The following is a 25,732-nucleotide window of genomic DNA, read 5'->3' on the forward strand; positions in this document are numbered from 1 at the left end:
CTCTCCTCTCCTCTCCTCCTCTCCCCTTCCTTCTCCTCCCCTCCCCTGCCCTCCTCTCCTTTTTACATCCCTTCCTCCCAGTCTCCTTTTCTCTCTCTATTTTGTAGTACTAAGCATGGAAACCAGGGCCTTGTTCTAGGCAATGCTCTACCACTGAGCTGCATCCCTGGTCTTTGGTAAATTTTATTTCAAGACAAGGTCTCGCTAAGTTGCCCATGCTGGCTTTGAATGTGCCATCTTTCTGCCTCAGCCTCCTGAGGATCTGGAATTACAGTTGTGTACCACCAAGCCTAATGCATTGCCTGTTTAGCCCAGTCCATCCTTTGTGTCATTTCCTCTGCTTACCTGATTTACTTTATAGGACAATTAAATACATTATCCATGCTAGGCTAGACATCTTAGTATCTTTACCTTTTTTTAATTACTGATTTACTTTTCCTGAAATGAATTTGGCCTTATGATCTTAAGTAAGTCATTTCATCCTTCTGAAACTGTATCTTGCACAACCCATAGGAGCACAAGACAGTTTTCCTGAAAGCCCTATTTTGTATTTGTGGCCATGGGCCCCTTTTCATTCTCTTTTTCTTTCTCAAATGCCTTCACTGTCACAGTGTATCTTTCTGCTTTTCCTCCTCAGAGTCGAAAACATGCAAGCAAGGTCCGACTGTATTACATGCTTCACCCCAGGGACGGGGGGTGTCCCGCCAAGAGACTGCGGGCAGAAAACGTGAGTATCCACCCCAGGACAGAGGGGTTCCTGGGGTCTGCGGGCCTGGGAGTTAGAGCTTCAAATGAAGAGTAAAGTTAAGAACAGATAGTTCTTACGAAGTTCACAGAAAGCACTGTGGATAAGCAAGGCTGCTTGTTTGTTGTTTGTGCTTTCCAGCTGGAATTCTCTAGGTGAGTTTCGATTCGTGGCAGGGGACCACACAGGCAGACTTTGTGCAGTGGTGCTGGGAAAGGGCACAGCTGGTGGCAGGGAACAAGGGCCATCAAAGGACAGGGTGTCGGGAAGACAAGACCTCAGGAGCCAGCCTGTCACACAAGAGAGGCTTTGCTTTTTACATATTTCATTTTTCCCTTGCTGGGCAGAACAGAATGTCAGTTTGTTAATTTATAATGAAGACTGTACATATCTTGCAAATAAAAATACTCAGGCTTTTTGATCAGTACTCTTTCTCCCTGAGGGAACATTTACTTGGGAAGACAGATGACATTTGGAAAGTTGCTTTGAGGGTGTCAAGTCAGAGCAAAGGAGTTTGTTTCAGCTGGGCTAAGGCCAAGACTGATGAGATGAATATTTCTTGCCCCACCATGGGTGACTTTTCACAGTGAGAGGAATGTTCATATGTCCCAGGTACCTGGGTCCCTCATGAGGAGCTCAGCAGGTTAGACACAGAAGTTCCTCACCCTCTGAGTTTGCAGGAGACTGCAGGCCCTGCATTGATACCCCTTGCTATCTATGGTGCTCAAGGTTCTGTTTTCTAGATAGCTATCTTCTTCTTCTATTAAAAATTAATACACCATCATTGGAGAATCTTTACATAACACAGATTTGGGTATTTTTTTGTGGGAGAGAAGCTAAGAAAGGGGACCAAGAAAGCTATCTGTGACTAAAGGTCTTGAGTGTCAGAACTGGGAATTCTACAGAACCCTGGATGGACCTCTGAGCACCATAGACTAGGCTGTGCATGCAGAGCAGAACCTGGAATCTTGCAAAGCTGTCTTTATTGCCTGGAGAGGAAGCAGTTAGAGCTCAATGGGGGCAAAAGACACCATGAATTTCCCCAATCAGGCTATATCATACTTTTTCCTTGAGGCTCTTATGACTATTAGCCGGAATAACTGAGATATACCATATCTATCTATGCATCTATCTATCTATCTATCTATCTATCTATCTATCTATCTATCTATCTATCTATGGCACTCTAGATAGGAGTGCCATGGGAGCTCTAAATAGGTGACACACACTTACCTGAAAGAAACTCACAGCAAAGGAAATTAACATTGCGTTAAAAATAGCCATGATTTCCACCATATTCATGTTTATTAAAGAGTCTGCACAAAGAACCATGGAGACAAAAGGCAAGCAAATCATTCCAACGTGTCCAGTCAGAGAAGGTGTTACTGAAGAGCTAGCCTTTATCAGGGTTGTTGAATGTGAATGGATTTTATCAGATGGAGGAGGGAAGCAAGCATGAGGGGAAAGAGCAATTTCTTAGGTGCATTTCTATCAAAAATTCGTTAAGCCACAGGGGGGTTAGCTGAAACAGGCTTTTATGTCACCCCAGAATCCTGTAGCTACCCTAGAATCATGCCCTCCATTAGATGACATTCTATTAGGAGGTCTAGCAGAGTTAGTTTTTATGTCCTTGGATATTATTCAGAGATAGTGCCTGCATCCTGTCATTCAAAAGCCATTTAGTGACTTGTAATGGCTAAAAACAGTGGGTTTCACAGCTACTAAGAAAAACTAGTTGTTTGGACCCTGATTGTTTCCTGTCGCCTCCCATTTTAGTCCTGAAAGTTGCACTTAGATCTGATCTCCTCTCCTCGTGTGAGCTCTAGACAGGGGAGCACAAGGCTTCTAGCTGGACCTAGATTTGCAGATGCTTGAACAAGCCTATGCCACCTTGGACAGAACCATAATCCAGCCATTGAGGCTCTGTGCCTTCAGTAACCCTGGGCACAGCGTGAGGAGGGAAAATGTTTGGGTTTGACAGCAAGAGGTATTTACAAGCACTATGTCACAAAGACCCTTTGGAAATCTTTTCTTCTGATGTATCCCGGAGTTTGAAAACTTATCTATCGATGATTTCTTTATTGAATCATTTTTCTACAACCGGGTAATCATAGAATAAATGTAAATCATTAAAAAAAACCCAACAAGATAAACTTAATTTTTGAAAGTGTAATTGATGCTTTTATTACATTATGTGTAGAACTCAGAGGTGAATGCATAGTTTTTCTTATGCATTCCGGTGTACCGAAGCAGCCCAGTCCCTCCAGGCCTTTTCAGGGACTCTGAGGAGTATGTAAGTGATGACCTGAACAAGCTTTGTTTTGTTTAGATTTACACCAAAGGACTGAAAGTCTGAAAATGCAAATGGAAGAGCACCTGATTAATAACATCAAGACTAATTTTTGTCTCTGCTTTTAACTTAGGGCCAAGCAGAGAAAGCCAAGTATGCCCACCTAAACAGTAACAGGATGATCTGCTCTGGCTAAAGTGCTGCCTCTCCCCTCTGCCAACAGCTTGAAATCAGGGAACTCCTGAAGTCTCCCTGTCTTCTACTGTAAAGCTGCTCCACTCTGCTTGTTTCTGTGGCTCTCCTAAATGCGTTTGATGGTGGCTGACTCGTTGGTAACACAAGCTGGAAATATGTGGCCTGTGCTTGTTTTCATTGGGTGGTCTCACTTTATCTCCACAGGGCTGTGAAATGGGAGTAACAGTAGCTAACATACAGGTCTCTCATGAGGTTCACCAGAGGTCACCCATTTTTTTCGGTTGTGTTTTCCACTTTATGCATCTTATGGCAGGTGCCCTCCCCATCAATGCCTTGCATTCTCTGAAGGATACAACATTTTGTTCTACTCACTTGACTGTTCCTGCTCATTGTCTCTGCTTCCAAGGGCTGTGCCTGATTTGCACCTGAGCATTCTCTGCTTAAGAAGAGCTTGCACATCTGTCCTGGGCACCCACGCAGGAGTGGCTTGTGGCAGCAGAGTAAGCTTGTTCCTTGAGCCTGTCATCTGCCCTCCCTGCCTTCTTCTGTATTCCCAGCCCTCTGGGGTTATACAGCTTGAAAGTCACTTAAAATAGAAGCCAGCTGCTTATCATTATAGCTGTGGCTTATTGTTGCAACCTCTACTTTGGCTTCTTTGACCTTTTTTATTGGCTCTACTGTTATTGTCATTTAAAAAAAACTTCAATTCATTTTCTTCTCTTATTATAGCACTTCCAGATTTTAAAATTCCCCTGCTGCACACCTTACTGTTTGGAATCATCATCTGGATCTTCTACCCTCCCCTGGAATTCTCAGCAGGACATGTTCCTCATGAGGTCACAGAGTAAAATAAAATATGAATCAAGTTGTTATAGTTGATTGGCTTAGAGAAATTTTCAGTAATCCCAGGAGCATTCGAGCCCTGAAGGATTTCAAAGACCATTTAGTCCACTGAAATTCATGCTTTCATTACTGACCCCTTTTATTATCTTCTCTGAGCATCACTTGCTTTGACAAAGTCATTTTTTGGGGGAAATAGCATGTTCAAGTAAAAAAAAGGTGATTTGATTTTACTGTTTTTTTTTTTTCCTGGAAAGATATAATTAACTGTGACTCAAAATTGGCAGTTGTTATTAGGTACATGGTATTTTTTCCATTGGGTTAATATAATTCCTTCTACAAGTGGAGTAATTAGACATTTGGGTGGCACCTAATATTTATATGCAGGTCTGAAACATGTAGCATCACTTGAGAGCCCAGGTGTTACTTTCACAGACCCCTAGCCATCTTGGATTCCAGGATGGAGAAAAACAGTCCCATCTATACACTTTATCACAGAGTGGAAAGAAGGACCAAAGCAGTGCACTGATTTGTTCAAATTGGTAGCCCTAAGACTAAGACCCCACTCCTATAAATCCTAGCCCTTTTCCCCCACATATTTCTAAGTGTATCTTGGGCATTGAAGTCATGGCTGGGTCCAGATCTAGAAAACTCTGTTGTGCTGTGCAAAGATGTAAGAGTAGCTGGCTGCCATTGGCACCTCCCTTGGATCCTGCAAACATCTTATGTACATTGATATAGGTCAGCCTTACAACCACCACTTAAGGCAGGAATGGACACTACCCACACTTTGCAGGAAGATGAGTGAAATACAGATACAGCAACTTGAGTCTGGTCAACCAGCTGGCAGGTGGCAGGGACATGGCTGGAAAGACAAGATACTGCAATATAGCTTCAGTTCATCTCTCCAGGCCAGTAAGATTCAGCCCAGTGCTGGGGTACATGTGCTCCCCCTACCAATCAGGATCTCTCTCTCTCTCTCTCTCTCTCTCTCTCTCTCTCTCTCTCTCTCTCTCTCTCTTTCTCTCTCTTTCTGTACTGGGGATCAAACTCAAGGCTTTTGCAATTACCAGGTAGGCACTTAGGCTGCTGAGCTATCTCCCTAGCCCTAAGTCAGCTGTATAAACCAGAAACATTAAGACCGTGTAGCTGATGCTCCATAGACACATGCACAGGGAGGGAGCCTGGACTGCTCTGTAGGGTGAGGTGGGATGCAGCTTCCTGGTGATTCCTGGAGGAGTGACATAGGTAAGGCAAGTGAAGAAGGAGGAGAAGCTCTTTTGATTGTGGGACAGTGTGAGCCCATCACTAGGGAGACAGAAGTCAACTACTTTCTGAAGTATAAAGTGCTCATGGACAGCTGTTAATGTTCTGAAGCCCCTGTAACAAATGAGCACAAGCTAGGAGGGCTAAAACAACATTATCTCTCTCACCTTGCTGGAGGCTGCAAGTCTGAAATCAGGGGCTCCCTCTGCAGGTGCTGAGTATGGATATGCTCTTGGCTTCTCTCCCAGCGGCTGGTGACTGGAGCCATCCCCTATTTGAAGTCACATCAGCACCCTCCTCAACCACCCTCTTGGCTTGACTTCCTTCTCTGCATGTATGTCTGCATCAGCTCTCCTCAGGAGGATGGGCTGCTGAGGTAATGGCCCACTCTAAGTCAGGTTGTCCTCTTCCTAAGCAATTACATTTGCAAAGGTCCCCATTTCAGAGTAATAGTCCATGTTTTAATAAGATCTCATGTCTTAGGAGGACATGAAAGTAGGGAGCAAAAGTAGAAGTGGAGGTTGGAATGGTGGGTAAAGGTACCAACCTATATAATTTACAATAGTGACATTTATTTTTTATTTTTATTTAATTTTATTTTTTCCATAATTTTATTGAGAAACAAATAGCAATGAGATAGTTTCAAATCAAATTGGTAGGACAGTTTCAATAATTAACACATTGCATACTGTCTTCAGAGTGGTTATTTGTTGTACAAGATGCAGACATGATATCCTATTTACAAACACTATTAGAACAAATCCCTCTATTCATTGAATTAAGAGATTGTAGCTATATATTTATCCTAACCATTTTGAATACACAGATACAAAATGTATTATAGGCATGTGAACTCAACAAAATATTCCAAAATAGTCCATAGTCCATAATAGTATTGGGTCTTTGGCTTGACTGGCAATGTCAGAAGTTGTTGACCTGAGTCCCCTACAGCTCAACATAACAATATGGCTTTACTTCTTATACTTTGTTTTTATACTTTTCTGCTGGATGGTTAAGACCAAGATAAAGCAAGAAGTATGCAACAAGACTTGTAGCTTTTGGATCCGATAAGTCAAATCCCCTCAGGATTTATCCAGGGACCCTGTACCTCAGATTGTAGATCCTTTGTCAGTGTCAGTCATGTGGATAGTCATGGCCATTGCTTGGCCAATTTGTTCTCTGTGACAGCCCGAGAGAATGTTTTCTCTCCATGTGACTCTCCTTAGGCACACTCTACATCATCAATCATTTCCTTTTTGGTCCCATAATCTCCTTGATCAGAAAATTTGAGACACAACTGAGTTACATGATGTTACAGTACAAGTTCTCATATGTCCTGAGTCTTAAAGTGACACTTATTTTGTCAAATATTCTATTTTTCTAAGTGGCCTGCTGTTGAATTCATGGTAAATTTTTAAAGAGATGAGTATTTACCAGCAAATTCTGTGTGGTTGCTACTTCTAGCATTAACTAATTGTGAATTCATTATATAGTCCAGGCTAGTCTTGAACTCATGACAGTCTCTTGCCTCAGCCTCCTGAGTCTTGGGATTATAGGCATGTGGCACCATGCTTGGTAACTTTCAGCATTTAAATGGGTATTCTGTCTGTCCTTGACTCTACTAGACATTAGTTTTGCAACTTGGCTTTGAACTTCTAAGAATTAATTGCTGTGATTGTAATTGAGAGCTATGATTGCTGTCCTGATGTTCTTTCAGGTTTGAGAGCCTCAAAATTTCCTGTTTGTACCATGAAAAATTGTAGTGTACGTAAAGTGTTAACTCTGGGATACTTTCTTTTTAGTTTTTTTTCCGCTGATCTCTAGTGCGTGCCATAATTCATCAATTAACCAGGCAATTTCTATTGAACTTCCACTGTGTACAGAGTACACAAAACATACTGCACAAGACATAGGAAAAGAATGAAAGGTGGAGCTCAGCAGGTAGCAGGAGAGAAAAAACATGTATAGAACAATAGAAAGACAATTTATTGCAAATTGGTGTCACCCAGTGTTAATGAAGTAGGTGATCAGAGAAGTGGGGTTTGGTGGGAGCTGGGATGGCTGATGGCAGCTTCTTCCAAGCGAGGCTTGGGGTGGCTATGGGCATGGGATAGGGTTTGCGAGGTTCATTCCTGATATGCCGCTCTGTGTTTGAAGGCTTTGCAGCAAGAATGGAGAGGCCTTGAGAGAGAATTACAGGGTGCCCTTCAGCATGATTTTCCTTCTATATTTACTAGAAATGTCCTTTAGATTATCAATAAAAATAATTATTTTATAATTACAACAAGAAATCATATCCACAAGCCAATTATAACATTAAAACTTGTTTGGAATCGAATCTCTTATAGATAGTAACAGTCACATGCATTTAGCAAAGAAAGAAATTACTTTCGTGGGTCTCATTATGCAACATTATCTGAAATATGTTTAAATTGGCTTTTTGAAACAAAATCTCGCTGTGTATTAAGGCCTGCCTTGCGTTCTCCCTCCTGCCCCAGCCTCCTGGCTGCGGGGATTACAGGCGCATGCTGGCACACCTAGTGCACATGTTTTTAAAGTGTGTGTCACATGAAAAACAAAATCGAATGTGGGTCAGAACAGACTTTGCATGACAGTTGCACCACATAGCCTGCCAGTGTTCCAGAGTGAGGGTAGAGGATTTTTTTTCATAGGGAGAAATACCAGGCTGAGAAGAGCAGAACACGGGGGAGGGGAGGGGAAGGTGCAGTGAGGAGGACCTGAACCAGAAATGCTTCTTTGTTGCTCAGTGGGTTCCTGGGAGGTACTTCTGGTAGTGGTGTTGGGGTGGGGCTTCTGTCCTCTCATTGTCTTTTTTTTGCTATAAAGTCTCATTATGCAGTGCAGGCTGGCCTTGAGCTCACTTTGTAGCACAGGCTGGTCTCGAACTTGAAATGATCCTTCTGCCTCAGCCTCCCAAGTGCTGGGATTGAGATGTGCATCACCATCCCTGGTGGAAGCTCAGTTTTCCAATGCTTGCATAAGCTTTAGTGTTTGCTTATCCTTAAAGGAGGGGAAAAGTTCAGGGCTTAAGGAAAGGAGCTGATACAGTCAGCTGTTTGCTCAAGCTGGTAGGTATTTTGTCCAGGTTAATTTTTGTAGCACATACATAATTCAGCTAATTATAAGACAAAGAAAGGGAAATTTGGAGGATTTGTATCTGGTCTTGTAGGTGAATAAAATAGTCATCTACATACCTTTTCTGCATCTTCCTGACAGAGATTAGTCTTTTCAAGTAACCCTTTTTAGGAACACAGAAGGAGGGAGGATTTCTAAATTGTCTGTTTTACAGAACCATAGGCTCAGGAGAAGTTTGTCATTGTCATATGGGTGAGGCATGACCAGAGCTGTGACCTTTTGTTGTTGAAGCAAGCTTTGTGAAAGCATCTTGGACTACTTTAATGAAAATAGCACAGTTTGAAGCTTGTAAACAAATCTATTTCTTCTGGTTCCAGGGAGTCTAAGGTCAAAGTGCCCATCCACTCTGCTCCTGGGATGGGCCTTTCTTCTTGCTTTGCACTCAGATCTCTTTTTGCTTTAATTTCACATGAGAGAAGAAATAGAAAAGAAGAAAGAGGGAGAGAGAGAAAAAATAGAAGGAAAGAGAGGGAGAGAGAAGAAAGGGAAGAAAGGAAGGGAGGGAGGCAAAGAAAGAAAGGAAAGAAAGAGGAGGAAGATTGAGATTCTTCTAGTAAAGACACCAATCTCTTCTGTGACGACTTCACCTTTATTACCTAATTATTTCCCAAAGGCAAGGTTCTACCTCTGAATACTGTAACACGGGTCATAAGCCCTCAGTATATAGATTTTGGAGGGACACAAACATCTAACTCCTAGGAACTGAGACTCAGACTGGCTTCTATCAGATATCATCCCAAAAAGGCTAATTTAGCTTAATAATTACAATGGAGCTTCACACATTTTTTTCTCCCCTCAAATGGATTATTACAAACATTAGCAATTATCTATTTTATTCCCTTAAATATATGATATCTTTTCTGGTTCTGTCTCTAACTAATAGAGAGTTGTCCCTGTAGCCCTGAGAGCTGGTATTTCTCTCCTCATCGTAAAGCTGTGGTAAGGACTGGCCTCACTCTGAACCCTTAAGTGTCCAGACTGCATGCATTCTCCAACCCCGGTTTGCTTTGCCTTTCCTCCAGAGGTCTCCAGAGGCACAGCCTGTCCTCTTCTCATTTGTCAGTATCTTGTTATAAGTGTACCTTTGTTTCTTCTGTTAACACAGATGGAAACCAAGACTCAAACAGAATTTTAAAGAAGTCGTTGTCATTTGCTGAAAATCCGCACCAGGGAACAATGTCTAGGAACCTTTAAGACCAGGGATCACTGCACCACAGTTGTACAGCACATCAGAGTGGGGATTTTTGTTGGGTCTGTTTAGAAAGAGGCTGATAATATATTGTCATTTTCTTGAGACTGATATCTTAGTTTGATTCTGGTCAGGGCTGCTGTTTCACTTTGGAGGGTCCATTTCCTGATCAAGACAGAAAGAAAACACAGTGAAAAGTCAGCTTCCCAGCTCTGTCCCTAGTTAAGCCGGGGTGCTATGTCATCCTTCTGTTACATCAGACCCATATTTTACTGCAGTTGTGGTGTAATGTACACATGGCTGGACTGCTGATCTCTTCCCATCTAATGATACACATGCTGGTGATCATGCCATACACGTTGTGTGTGTGTGTATTTGTGTACCATGAATCTTCATTATTCATGGATTCCATATTTACAAACTCATCTACCTACTAAAATTTGGAACTCTGAGTCAGTATGTACAGGTTTGTGATCATTCACAGTTGTCTGTGGGCCAGTGATGCACTTCAGCCATCCCTCTTGGAGGCTTTAGTATACCTCAGGAAGGCATTCATGTGTTAAATAAACATGATTTTTTTCAGGCATGAGTTATAGTGCCAGTGGCCATGGTTTTGAGGTGATGAACTATCAGTATATATTAAACAATGTGTCTTTGAACAGAAACATGTGTAGACTAGAACAAGTTTACAAATTGATTGGCTGAGGAAAATATGACCATAGGCTCCTAGGAAACTAATCTGGCACTTCCCTAGAAGTGGTGGTTTAGTGCTTGCTAATTCAGTGTTCATATGTACATGATGACTCAGCTTATAAAGTATAGCTACCACAACTAATGAGAATCCACTCTTTTCCCAGTACACATACACATATAGGCAGTTGTGCAAAATTCTGCCATGTAGATATCTCATAGGTTTTGAAGTGTCCCATTAATGCATTTTTATGTTTTTCCTATTCTTCGTTATTAGAGAACAAGACATAATGGATAAATATGTATATATGCCTTTCCATGTCCCTGTCTTTATGTTTCTACACACACACACACACACACACACACACACACACACACACACACACACTGTGTGTGTCCGTATAGATTTCCTACAAGTGAGATTGTTGGATCAAAATACGTGTGAATTTATAATTTCAATAGTTCTTTCTTAATCATCTTCATAGGCACTGGACTTGTTTACGCTGCCTGGCACTGCCAGCACCCTCTGTCTTTTGTCCTTTGTCTGTCAGCCAGGTGGCAGATTGGCACTCATTTCTGGCTCTTCTTCATGTTTTCTAAGACAAATACATAGACATTTGTTTTTGAGAGGACTGTCTGTGGCTAGAATCATGAGACCAACTTTAGACAGGTATTTTTTTCCCAAAGTACAGGAGAATGAAGAAGTACACACAGGTCTCACTGTAAAAAGCAAGCATGAAGGGTGACTATGTAATGGTTCTTTTCTCTGGATGTCTTCTGTGCAAAGTTCAGTTTCTTCTGTCTGCTTTGGGACAGAACTGCTGCTTCTGCCTAGAAGATCTGAAGAGCATCAGGAGGTCCACTGGTGAGAACTACTGTTCCTTTATGTACCCTATTATCTAAAGTCAGGAGTGAAAAGTTAACCATTGGAAAATTCTGTCATCTCCATCTATAGTCTGTAGGCTAAGAATGGTCTCTATACTTTTAAGTGTTTGAATAAAATAAAGAAGATAACACATATTGTGACATAAAAGCTACATGAAATTCAAATTTTAATATTTATAAACACAGTGCTGGGAGAACAGCTACACTCTTTCCCCTACACAATGTCCATGGTTGCTTTTACTCAGCAGGTTCACAGTGGGGCAGGGATTCTCTCCCAAAACCTGAAACATGTACACCCTGACCTTTGACAGAACGTGTTTGCCTTTCCTGTCTAAAGTGGATCATTTTGTGGAAGGAAAATGAGAGTTGCTATTACTCTAAGTGTGTTTCTCTCTGCTCATGAGAATTACACCTACAGGGCACTGCGTGTCCTGCCTGTTTGCCCTTGTCAGAGTCTTAGTTTCTTTCTGCCCAGAAGGTTGATGGCTTTGCCCAAAAGAGAATACCATTTCAACTCCCTAAGCTAGCAGCTGCATTGTTGATATTTTGCATTTTTTCTTTAGTACAGAATTTTTAAAATTTATTTTTATCAGTACATATTTGTAATACATAATAATTACATTTGTCCTGCAAGAGTGGTACATCTTCCCTCCCTCCATCGGCTAAGGGAAAGGAGCCAGCACAGGTATTTTGAAATTTATGAAAAGGGTGTATAGGAAGAATTTAAAGTTTGAAACACTGTGCAAACAGTGAGGATAGATTGTATCTTATAGCATCTGTATCAGAACAGCCAAATTGTGGCAGCCAAAATTCCAGAATTCTCCAAGATAGCTCAGGCTTGGGATATTCTTCCTTGCATTGCATACTACCTCTCCAAGCTATACTCCAATGTGAATAAGATTCTTTTGTTACACAGATGCAAATACATACATAAAACAGGCACTACATGAGAACATTTGGACTAGAGATGGGCTACATGCACAATAATACCCATAAGATTTAATTGCCTACTGATGTTGTAGCCATCTTAGTATGTATGAGTTCATGCTACAATATCTGCACCATTACTGAACAGTCTAATGGAACATTTCCAAGAACATATTCATCTCCTGAAGCTAAGCATGAATTTAAATGGGAAATACAGATGGCAGAATTGCTCCCCAATACAAAAATTTAGTCTACTGCTTCAGCTATAAATGATTTTCTAGTTCTGAGACTAATTCTCTAGCTTGGGATTCTGATTTGAAGCTCAATTGTACTAACATATGTAGAATTATTACTATTCCTGTCTAGACTCTGATTCACAGAGGAGAAAAGAAAGAGACCCTAAGAAGAACATTATGAAGAGATGTTTTAACCAGTAGAGATAGTATCATGGGTCTCTGATAACTAGAAGCCTTACACCTGCATCCTTAACCTGTACATTATAGCTCTACCATTCTTTTCTTACATATCATTGTCTATATTCTCTTGTTAGCATGTTATTTAGTAACCTTCTTAAATGTTCTGCTTTGTTCTAAGTACTTGAAAATATTTCATTTGAACTTCACAAATGCTGTATCAGTACCAGCCTTTCTTTAAAGGGAAGAGATTAAAACTTAAATCAACCATTGTATCCAAAAATCATGTACCCTGTAATTGAGATAGCCAAGATTCAAAGTCAGTACAATTTGGCTGTGGATACTCAGGTATCCATCATTGTATTTTTCACACATTCTTTTTTTAATTTAAAAACTATTAATAGATTGTATGCCAAGAGATAGGTGCTATGTCCATTGCTGAGAATTTAATGGTAATGAAATCAAGACAGTTCTGGTTTATAGCATTTAGAAGCATAGTGAAGGAAACAGATACTCACTTTTTTAAAACTATGCAAATATATAAGTGAAGGGAAGTCATGGAAAAGCTTAGAACTATGCAATCAATAAGGTCCTTGGGGTGAGAGAAGACCCCCAAAGCTGAACAGATATTACTTAAGCTGTGTTTGCATAAGCAGAAACCTGAGAGACGGAAAGAGAGTTCAAGGCAAAGGGAGCATCCAGGGCTAAGTCCCTATAGTCCCAGTAGCCTGACATCCTTATGGAGAAAACAAAGTCAGTTCTAGATAGAATAGGCAGTAATAAGAGAGTCAGAAAATGGACTGCAGGAAAGAAGAGACAAAGTGAACTGCAGAGTGTCAAACTTACAATAGCCCACAGAGACAGCATGTTCCTGCGGGAGACTGGCAGCAGCAGTGAAAAATGAGTGAGGCAGATGGGGAAATAATTTCTTAGGTAGAAGTTGATGAACTGGGCAATGAGTTTGAATGAGAAGATGGTTTATGACTGGCCTCCAGGCTTAGCACCTAAACATCTGAAGGAAGCTGCCGTGACCTGCAAACACATTGGCTCTGACCTTCCTAGGCCTGAGTACAGATAGCAGCCAGAGCTGAAAAGTGCCCTTCTCCAGGTTGATCAGGGAAAGTGGGCCTACACTTGTGCAAAGGGGCAGTTTAACTCTAGCCAGGATGAGGGCATCCAGAGAATGAGTTGGGCACACAGACACTCTCAGAATTTCCTGCTTCTCTGACACAGGGCAGCCCAACCTAGGTAATTGCAGCAGGGGAGAGTGCTCCACAGAGATAGACTGGAGGTCGACTGTAGAGTGCTACTGCTCAAAGCCAGGAAAGCCAGAACTGCATGCTTATGGAGTGTGCTGTCCCTGGCATCCTAAATGTGATACAAATGTAGGCTTCTGGGTATGACAGTTGCTTGGGATGAGTGTCCAGCAAGAGGGCTGGGGTAGTTATATAAACAACTGGCACAGCTCAGGTGTGGACTTGGCACCACAGAACCCTAGACATGCCTGGATGTTCAAGGCAGGGTTGTTTGGCAGAAGTGAAACAGTTTATGCTGGTGGAGGAAGACAAAAGCAACAAGATCCACAGGGAAGAGCACTAAATAATGAACCAATCACAAACTCGATCCAGCCACCTCTGAAAATCCAGCTCCCATGACAACATGAAGATTTGGGGGGAAATCCAGACATATACCATAACTATTTGTCCCCAGCCATCCAAAACCTCATGTAAATCCCTTTCTGCAAAAGGGAGTTAGACCGTCTCTGAAGGTTGCCAAAGTCCTAACAATTTCAACACTGCTAAAATGACCAAGTCCCAAATCTCCTCTGAGTTTAAGGCAAATTATCGGCTTTGAGCCCCTGTACAAAGAAAAGCTAAGCACTTTCAACACTTAATAGCACAGGATAACATTTCAATTCCAAAAGTTACAAACAGAGAATACAAAGGATTGAGACCAAATCAAGTCAAAACTCCAGCAGGGAAATTATTAAGTCCTGTAGTTCTATGTGCAGAATCTGAGACAATATGTGGCAAGGTATAAATGCAAAATGTTTGGGTGGCACTATTCCTATGACATTTCAAGGGTCAGAGCCCCAGGGCATCTCTCTTGGGCCAACTCTGCTTCCTTCTGGCAGGATTTTTTTTTGGATGATTCAGTTATGTCTTCTCCGAACTTTTGGAGTCTCTACTGCACCTTTGGCTTCACCCTCACAGCTTCACATTCTACCCTTTAAAAGGTACACTACCTGGCCTCCCAGGTTCTCTGAATTTAGGGTGGATGCCTCCTTAACACTACAACTCTGGTATTCTCCATGTGCCTAAAATCACTGGCATGTGGATCATACTAAGATCTTCTGCCAACTGGAGCCAGGCTTCCCTGTCTGTTGGCTGTAGGGGTCAAGTTCCTGGGTTACCAGCCACCCTGAACCTGATTCTCAGGAGCAAATTTTCTGTGTCATCACAATTCTGGAACATGGTGCTAACTATTTTTATCCTCAAACTCCTTGACTTTTGCAATTTTGAGGCTGTAAAGGGTAGTTTTGCTGCTTCCTATGATATCCTTGGGTCATCTTCTCTATTCCCTGTTCTTTCTTAGCAGTCAAAATTTCCCCAGCTCTGTCTTTTTAGTCCACATCTATAGTAGAGCTTCCTTGCTGATCAAACTTACAATGTTTTAAAACATTCTTCTAGGATTTTTGTTTTTGATTCTCAAAACAAATATGACTAAAAACTACTAACAATAGCCATGCCACTGTCTCAAAATTAAACTGTTTTGAAATTTCTTCTACAACATTGGTTAAAAGTCACCACCCTTAATCTTAGTTTCAGGGAGTCTCTGGACAAGAGAAAAATGCAGGAAATTTTCAGCCAAGCCACAACACACATTTTCTGCACTCCAACAGCCAATGTGGTCCTTCTCCCAGAAGAAATGTTTCAAGCCTTGTCTTTACCTGCAGGATTTCTATCAGCCTTCTGTTTTTCTGAACTCTGACCAGAATCTCCCATACAAAACAGGTTTAGGCTTTTCAGCTCTACTTTTTCAGCTATTCTTTCTGAATCTTTTCAAGCCTTCACACAAGCCATTCCCACAGACTCCTGAATCACATAGCCAGGTATTGTCATAAGAACAACCTCACTTCTGGTACCAAATTCTATCTTTTTTATGTTTCTTTTCTCATTGCTGAGCCAAAACACCTGACACTCAAACTTAAGGGAGAAAAGCTTTATTTAGATTGCTGTTTGTAGAGGTTTCTCTCTGTAATCAGCTGACTCCAATGTAGATTGGCATGGCAGAGGGGGAACAGTTCATGGTGGCAGAAGATACCACAAACAACAAGGGCAACAGGGAGGAACAAGCCTCTTTCCTTCCTTTGTATTGTATGCAGGTTACCTGCTCTAGGCTGGGCATAGCCCTCATACCCCCAATTTCAGCACTAGACAATGAACCAATCACAAAGTCCAGATTCATTTGCCTCTGAGAAGTCCACCACCCATGACCACATTAAGCTTTGGGGGGATATCCATACACAAACCACAACATCTATCTTGCTTTTCCTTGTTTTAAAAGGTAGAGATGGCAGGACCCAGAGAACACATTACCCTTCTTAAGACACTGAGCTTAGTGTCCACAGCATTCACACTGGCTTCCTTATCCATAATTGTCATTAACTAAAATATTGGGTTTTTGTCTTGAAAGCTGTTTGTTTTCTAAAACTAATTTTAATTTAAAAATTTATCATTTGCACAGAGTTTTTACAGAGACATACTTTGAATCAGATTTTAGTCATGTACCTATCATGGTGTCTTTGTTAAAAAGAAAATTTTTGTAACTGGGAGTGGTGGCTTGTGCTTGTGATGCCAATAGTCTTATAAGCTCTGGTAGGTTCACAAGCTCAAGCCCATATTGGACAGTTTAGTGATTAGGAAGGCCCTATATCAAAAAGGAAAAAATAAGTGAGTGAATTAATGAATGAATAAATGAGGCTGGGCATGTAGCTCAGTACAAAAGCCTTGGTTCAATCCTCATTACTTTTCAAGAAAAAAAACAAAAAAGAAAGATTTTGTGAAATTTGGTTTGTCAGGAAAGTTTGGGGGTTATATACACTGTTTCCATAATAATTTGCTGTGTTCTTAGTGCTGTGTAGATTTTCTTTGCATGAGACAAACCCAGCAGCATAAATGGGTTCAGTGATGTGTTCCTCTGACCCTTAAATCATCACTCTCTCCAGCTATGGGTGCTGCTCTCTCCAGCCTGCTCTGAGGCTCAACTCTCTTCTACCCATATCTGGGTGGTGCTTGCAGGAGCTGGTCTGCTGCTAATAGTGCACATTCTTTGAGAGTGGGGGCCATGTTTCAGCCATAGTGTTCCAGAAGTGGCCACACCTCAGGGTGAAGAGAGGTATCTATCTGAGACTGGCCTTAGGCTTCAGAACAGTAGAGGCCATGTTCCTCAGTGTGGTTTTGCCTTTGTATGGAAGACATATTCTTTCAAATGAATCAAAATCTGCATTGGCGTAGGGTAATTTCAGTAAAGAAATTCTGTTGATAAACTAAAAAACTGCTGTTCTAAAATGTTGGTTTTATATGGTGGCCTTTCCTTTAGGAGTCCTAGCTGGGGTTTGCAGGACTCTTTAGATGTAGTGAGGCCCTGCATGGGTCTTGTCTTCTGTTTTCTCTGGCTGTCTGCTCTGATCCCTGATTTTAGGTTTCCAGATGTCACACATGTCTTTCCCGTCTCAAGTTATTTTCCCTGATGCAGAGATTTCTCTGGTTAGTATACTAAATTCCCTCCCGCCAAAAAAAATAAGTTTATTCTTTTCTTATAACTCAATTCTTTTCCAGAAATGTGTATCATCTATTTCCAGTCACATCTTTCCTTCTGTATCTGGGCTATCTGCCTTTATCTCTTATCCAGCTATAGGAAGGGCCTGAGAGAGCCTGGCTTGTTTGTTTTGCTTTGTCCTACATAGCGCAGCATGTCTTTGCTCTCCTAAAGCTGTGCCATAAATCATGCTTGCTGTCTTCCCACTAGGCGACCTCATGTGACCATTCTGTTTCTCCTTAGTAAACTCTGGGCACTCTTCATGTTAAAAGTGTTATGCTTGCAAAACAAAAAAGACTTGTTTTATCACTATATTCTGGTTTGACTATTTGATGCTTGGCTTTGTGTTCATTTATATCTATATCTCTATCTCTATCTCTATCTATCTATCTATCTATCTATCTATCTATCTATCTATCTATCTATCTATGTTCTTCTCATTCTCTTTCTCTTTCTCCTTTTTTGTCCTCTTTCTCACTTATCCCTCCTTCTGCTTCTTCCTCCTTATCCCTCCTCTTCCCACCTTAAAATCAGATAAGAGTAGGTGCGATATAAAATACATTTTTGACTTCATGTGACCTGAATCTGGTAAAGGTAATGCTACCATAAATGTCTCTTGATAAACATGAGAAAACTACAGAAAGTAGATTTAAAGAATAGGGGTGACATAAATGGGTTTTACTAATTTTCAGTTAAATGTCTTTTGGGACTTAGATTCAACTTTCTTGTGCTATGCGCTATGCTACAGGCAACACCAGAAGTGCGGCATGTGTCACCTCACATCATACTCAGACATTTTACCTTGTGAGTATCGCTTTGTAGCTTTCACAAATAGGTTGGGTTGTGGCAGTGGAAGCACAGATGGGATCAGAATGGAGGTTATCCAATTCTGGTGACCTTTTCATCTTGCCCATTCCTTTGATGGATTGTGTGTTTTATGTTTTGTTTTGATTGTTTGTTTGTTTGTTTGTTTTTTTTTTTTTTTTTAGAACAAACTTGCAGTCACTACTGGCTTGGCCATTTCACATATAAATGACATGAATAGCTATAAGCACATGAAAAGCATTCTTCCTGGGATTTACTCAAGGGTTTCCTTTACATAAGCCTGCAGTGGGCAGCAGCAGTGCCAGAGGATCATCCTAATATGTTCTTTCCCCCTCAAGTCTGAGTTGCAGATCGGTTTAAAAAGGGAAAAGGAAATTGCTTGGGTGAAAGGAGAAAGGATAGTAGAGAAAGGGGGAAAATGCAAGTTAGTTATACAATTAGCATCTTTTAATTCATTAAAAAAGAAGCTTTATGCTAATATCAATTGGAGAAATTTTTATGACCATATCTCATGCCCCTGATCAGCTACATTATTTTTTTTTTTTTGTGGAACCGGGAATTGAACTCAGTCCTTGCACTTGCCAGGCAAGTACTTATCCTACTGAGCTATCTCCTCAGCCCCCTAATCAGCTACTTTAAAGATAACAGCATGTAATATATTAACTATTGTTATTCTCCTATGATTTTGTTATGAAATTTTGTTTTATCTGTTTCCCATTGAATAGAATTAAAACTTTTAGGTCTCAGGCACCAAGATGCTGCCAGTTCAGGGTTTTCTGAGGGGAAGGACACAATGTTTGGAAACTACCCTGGGCTTGAATCTGGCCTCCAGTTCTGCTAGCTGAGTAATCTTGGTCATGTCCCTCAATGTCTCTTAGGTTCAATTTCCCATTCTAAAAATCATGGAAAATGGATATGATGAAAACATAAAGTAGGGAACACAGGGCCCAGAGAGAGAGCAGCTCAGCAGTTGTTCCTTTTCTCTCCTTTCTAATAGCCTAGAGAATGGGGAATTTCTGTCTGATTTCATATTTAATAGGGAGGAAGCTGTAACAAAAGACTGTTTAGCATGAGCTAATGGGGAAATTCAGTGGTCTGTATTCCAGGATTAAATGCTGCTTAGAGACAGATTTTATTTTTTTGTAGAAGTCCTAAGTAATTGCTCTGGAACTAGAAAAACCAAGAGAAAATATGACTGCTCAATACTATTCTTGTTTTAAAGAGCCTAAGCTAATACAGAATGAAAAATATGGTGTTGGCCTTTACACATCAGAGCTGTTCACAGAGGAGCATGCACGTCTTGTCAGTACTTGGCCCTTAGCCAGTGCCAATATTTAAGTCTAGCCGGAAGAGAGTTAAGATATTTGGAACAGCTCTGGCTGACAGTGCCAATGGCCCTCAGCCATGTGCACAGAGCGCTGGGCTGCACTGCTCCCCATCCCCCAGCTCTCGGGCAGCATTATTCGGTCTTGGCACAGTGACTTTAATAGATATTAAAAATGTGACTGTTTAAGCGTATCATCCTTGAAGCCCCATTGAAACTCTCTGCAGAAGCATATGGAGGCGAGCATGGTACAGGACCATTACCTGCTTGCAAGAGGAACCATTCCTTTTGATCTGTGACACTGTAGAGCAAAATAGTCTTGTAATCATGTATAATTCGTCTATTAGCTTTGTCTTGGTGCCAACTGCAGTTTAAAGAAAAATCACAGAGAAAAAGAGATTATTTTTTATTGTGAATTCATGATGGAAAAATGCATTTTCCACAAAGTTATTAACTTGGTTTTACAGCTGACCTTTAAAGGAACATCTATGAATTCAGCTACTCAAGAGCTTAGCAAATATTATCCTCCATATAATCTAAATAGTTATTATAGCTTTGGCTATAAGCACTGGAAATGTATCATGAGGTATAATGTTGGTTTTTACAATTTTTTAAAATATTTTACTGAAAAGAAAAAATCTAGTTTCAGTAGTGCATTGAGTGATGGTTGACCTTTTCTGATTAGATTTCAGCTGTATGCAATCCTAGAAGGTCGTGGGTTGGCATTAGCAACCTCAGCAATTAATGGCTATGGTGTCACATCCTAGAACTGACTGGCAAATTAATTTGTTTGGATTCTCATTACCCATTATACCTTTTGTTGCAACAGATGTGGAAAAATTCAAGCTGGACTTATTACCTGAAATGTCTCAATGCTAAGAAATAAGGATCTTCAACATGTCTCTCCTTGCACCCCCTTGCCATATAGACATTGCATTTTGTGGTGTGGTGTGGTGTGGTGTGGTGTGGGGTGGGGTGGGGTGGGGTGTGTGTGTGTGTGTGTGTGTGTGTGTGTGTGTGTGTGTGTGTGTTAATGTCCAGTCCTGGACATCAGTCATCTCCTTATATATCTAATGATGCCAAGGGGAGAGAAAGAGAAGGGCAATAAAAAAAGGGAGAATCAGAAAATGCTGTTGAGGGAAAATAAACTTCAACCATAATCAGCTGCAGAATAGCAGATCCACAAAGGGAAGATCAGCTCTCTCAATGGAGTCTTGTCACTTTGAAATGAAGCAGAGACCTATAGTCCTATCTGCCTTGTGCTTGGACTTCCAAAAAGGCTGAGAGGTTGTAGACTAGTCACTTAATTTTCCTTCACTACTTCTTCCTTTGAACTAATTGTTTCTTCCAAGTTTTTTTTGCTTTGTTTGCTTGTTTGTGGTATCAGCAATTGAACTCAGGACCCTGCGCTTGCCAGGCAAGCACCTATTCTACTGAGCCATCTCCCCGGCCCTTTTCCCAGTTTTAATATGTGATTGAAATATTCTCTGGAAATTGATACAATGATTCAAAATAATGGGGATTGGTAGAGTGTTCATAATTTCTTTTTCTTTTCTCTTTCTTTCTTTCTTCCTTCCTTTCTTTCTTTCTTTCTTTCTTTCTTTCTTTCTTTCTTTCTTTCTTTCTTTCTTTCTTTCTTCTTTCTTTCTTCTTTCTTTTTTTTCAGAACCAGGGATTGAACTCAAGACCCTACACTTGCCAGGAAGTGCTTATTCTATTGAGTTATCTCCCCGGGCCCAGTGCTTATAATTTCTAAGACTTCTTTTGTTTGCTAATGTGATAATTATTCATCCATATGAGCAAGTAACCAGTTTTCAGTGCCTGTTCTAAATACAGAGCAAAGCCAGAGAGTTCTGATCCTCTCTTCATGACAAGACAGCTCTGAGAAATGCTGCATTTGTATGGCCAGTACCTCGGCTGATGGGAAAGCATTCTATCTGGATACTGAGGGAAAGTTTTTCTGAGCTGTGATTCCTAGCAGCATTTGAAAGGGTTTTAGGAGTTAACTGGGCAGAGAGGTAAGGCAAGAACATTTCAGGGAGCAATAACACCATTCACATATTTGAGGATGGAAGAAAGAAGCAAAGCATGCTTGGCAGAGCAAAGCAGGTTGTAGTTGGGGAAGAGAATGAAACATTAAGCAAGTAGGAGTAGACCACATGAAGTTTTCAGGAGAGAGGTGACAATATAATTTATCATCCAAACCTAGAGACTTCTAATATTGAAAGGGCATTATTAATAATTAAAATGGAACAGTAAAGATACCCTGACACATATCTAGAACCACACTGAAAATCTATTTTCAGATATTTTTGGGCTAGGGAGGTAGCTCAGTGGCATAAGTGCCTGTCTGGAAAGGGTAAGGTCCCAAATTCGATCCCCAATATCTTATCCCGTGCCAGCCCCAGAACCCTGGAAGTCCCCGGACTGTGTAGTAAAACCAAAAATAAAATAAAATAAAAAATATTGTCTATATACGTAAAGAAAAGATTTTCAAAGATTTTAAGCTACTGTAATGACATTGTCACATTTGGATTTCTGAAAGCATTCTGTTGCAGAGTACAGAAGGTTCTAGAAATACAGTTGGTGTACTATTTAGAGCTCATGCCAGAGTAGATGTGACTGGAGTGTGGAACAGGGTAGGAGAGGTAAAGATTAAAGGGGAACAGATGGAAAGATTTAGAGTTCACATCTTCAGTGATGGAGAACTGATTGTATTAAAGGCCTTAGTTTTTCCTTATATCATGCAAATTGGCCTTGTTCTTCCAGCATGGCTCAGGATTTGCCAGGTGGTTTGCATTGGTCAGAGGCACTGTGGGCCCCACACCACAAGCAGAGATGGGGCAAATATATGCGTTGCCCTTCGACCACACTGGGTCAGCTTACTAAAGGGTGAGAGGACAAGTTGAGAGTGTGAGGAGCCAGTTGGAGACCACTGCAGGCCTAAGAAGGAGTTCTTGTCAACTAAGTAGACTAGAGAGCAGAAATCTGGCTCCAATTAGAAGAACCACTCAGCTGAGCTCTGCTTGACTCACAACCTCCTTAATCACTGAATGGGAGTGAAGAGCTGTTTTCAGTCACTGGGTTTTGGTTTGATTGGTTATAAGGCCTACGCTATTAGTTGTGTGTAAGTTAGAGAGGAAGACCCAGTTTAGTTTAATTTGTAGATCTAGACATGCTGACTTTTTAAAAAAAATAATTTTATTGAGAAACAAATAGCAATGAGAGAGTTTCAAAACCGATTAGTAGGACAGTTTCAATAATTAATACATTGCATATCATTATCTTTGTAGTGGTTATTCATAGTACAATACATAGTATATACATAGTACATACATAGTCACTGTTAGTACAAATTCTTCTATTCATTGAATTAAGAGAAAGTAGCTATATATCTATCCTAACTATTTTGGATATACAGATACAAAATGGTCCTTCATTTGTATCCTCATTTTTGTTCAGTTTTGTTAGAGATGGGTATTCCATTGTCATTTAAATATTGTAGGTGCATAAATTCAGCAAAATATTCCAATATAATCCAGTAGTCCACAGTGGGTTATCCATAGGACTGGCAATGTCAGAAGTTGTTGACTTGAGACTTTTACAGCTCAGCCTATTAATATGGCTTTACTTTTCATACCTCGTTATCGTACTTTTCTGCTGGATGGTTAAGACCAAGATAAAGCAAGACCTATACAACAAGAAATGTAACTTTTGTATCTGACAAGGTCAGTCAAATCCTGAAACCTATTGTAGCTCTTTTGTCAGTTTCAGCCATATGGATGAGTCATGGCCATTGCCTGGCTGATTTTCTCTCTGTGAAAGCCAGAGAGAATGTTTTCTCTCCATGTGACTCTCCCCAAAATTTAAAGACCCAATCCAGAAATGGGCATTTGAGATGAACACACACTTCTCAGAGGGCAAATTTAAAGAAGTAAATAAATATATGAAAAAATGCTCCACATCACTAACCATCCATGAAATACAAATTAAAGCCACACTGAGATAATATCTCACCCCACAAAGAATGGCTGTCATAAAGCAATCAAACAACAACAAATGTTGGAGAGGCTGTGGGGAAAAAGGAACCCTTCTCCACTGCTGGTGGGAATGTAGACTGGTGCAACTGTTAAGGAAAACAGTGTGGAGATTCCTTAAATAACTAGAACTGGAAATCCCATTCAAACCAGCTACCCCCCTTCTGGGAATTTTTCTGGAGGAACTGAGAACATCATATCATAGTAATATATGTGCACCTATGTTTATAGCAGCACAATTTGGACAGCCAAATCTTGGAGATATGCTGACTTTGAAGACTGATATGAGCAATCAAGAAATAGGCAACCACAAAGGAGCCATTAAGTTCTTCTACAAATTTGTATATGATTTGTGCAATTTCCAACCATTGAGGAGAATTTAAGGTGAGAAGGAAATGGTTCCTAGAAACCCACAGCCTAGGAAGATGATGAGGCCATGAAAAAGATTAGAAAGAAGCAGATAAAAGATAGGCGGACACTAGGAGCATGCTGTCTCAGCAGTTTTGATGGCCACAGGGTATATACACACTCTGGCTGGTGGAGAGTCAGCATTGTGCATCTATTCTGTATCTCCCTCCTGCATCTTCACCTTCTTAGGGCCACACTGCGCCACACTCAGACACTTTGTACATCACCATGGAGTCTTGACTTGGGAAAGATGTTAAATGGTAATTTGTACTTAGATAAAAATTACTTATAAACCTAAGACTTTTGTTTTGCTTTGATCAGAGTCTTGAAGACAAAGAAATTTTACTGTTTTGTAAAATGCAGTTCTATAATATCTTTTTAACATTCCTCTTACTTGGATTATCTCCTTAGAGACTTCTTACAGAGTGAGAATAAAGCTTTGAGTCCACATATTTGTGTACTTTAGATGTTTTCAGTGTAGGAAAGCCACATGTCAGTATCCTTATTTTTTTTCTTTCCCTAGAACATGTGATCCATATGTTAAACACTTGGTCCCTAGTAAGGCACAACTAGGAGATGATGGGACTTTTAATATTTCTTTTCTTTTATGTTCCTTTTGTGGTTTGATTAATAACACCAAACTTCTTTCATTACCAAGGCTAAAAGCTGTTGAATTGTATTTGACCTAATCAACTGCCACATATAGATCCTTGATTTTTCTCTGTCTGACACTTCTCACCTCATCTCTGTCCATTCTGCTGTTTCAAAATGGGATCAAGCTTTTATTTACTCCCTCATGGCATGCTCTTGCTCTAAGTCTTTCCTTTATTCTCTCTAGCCTAGAAACTTTGCTGAAGAATTGCCTTTCTGGTGTAAGGATCTGATTTGTCCACTGTTATCGGACATTGTTGCCATTTAAGTCTTGAATGTATCCATGTGGTCAATGTGTTAAACACTTGGTCCCTAGCAAGGCACAACTAGGAGATGATGGGACCTTTAAAAGTTGAGGATTTATGGGAGAGCCTAGGTCATTGGGGAACTTTTCCTTAAAGGGGATTATAGAGTCTTAGGGTGCCCTTTCTTCTTCACTTCCTGACTAGTGAGGTGGTGAAGGCTTTGCTCTACCAACTGCTCCTGCCAGAACTGTTCAGCACCCTTGACAGAGGCTCAAAGCAGTGAATCTGCCCAATCCTAGCTTAGGAACTTCAAGATCATCAATTATAATTAATTGTTTCTCTTCATAAGTTAATTATCTCAGATTTTTTTGAAATAGACCTATTCACCTGTGATGATGAATTTTCTAATGAGCTGTTATTCATCTATTCTTCATTTGAAAATCTGTAACATATGTACTGTTGTATGTTGCCCTGTATCTTTCTTTGTTGTAGATTTTTGTTCTTGCTTTGCTTTTATTTTTCAAAATAAAATTAAAGAAAAAAAATTTGTACTTCTTCACAGAGCAGTCATCATCCCTTCTAAAGGCTGACATTTTTTTTCCCATAATTTTATTGAAAAATAAATAGCATGAGACAGTTTAAAATCAAATTGGTAGGACAGATTCAATAATTAACACATTGCATACATTCTTCCTAGTGGTTAATTGCTGTACAAGATGTAGACATGATATCCTATTTACAAGCCCTATTAGAACAAATCACTCTATTCTTTAAGAGAATGTAACTATATATTTATCCTAACCACTTTGAATACACAGATACAAA

At 40.4% G+C, this 25,732-nt stretch overlaps 1 protein-coding gene across 1 annotated transcript in view; it reads left to right on the plus strand.

Annotated features, from left to right (window-relative positions):
- Positions 1–25,732, plus strand: part of Zmat4 (zinc finger matrin-type 4) — a 457,773-nt gene that overhangs the window by 136,757 nt on the left and 295,284 nt on the right. Inside the window, exon 3 of the mRNA XM_004633077.2 lies at positions 638–727. Coding sequence (XP_004633134.2) covers positions 638–727 — 90 coding nt within the window. The remainder of the gene's footprint in view (positions 1–637; positions 728–25,732) is intronic.

The sequence above is a fragment of the Octodon degus genome, unplaced genomic scaffold (assembly GCF_000260255.1).
Source record: "Octodon degus isolate 3935 unplaced genomic scaffold, OctDeg1.0 scaffold00051, whole genome shotgun sequence".
Taxonomy (NCBI): domain Eukaryota; kingdom Metazoa; phylum Chordata; class Mammalia; order Rodentia; family Octodontidae; genus Octodon; species Octodon degus.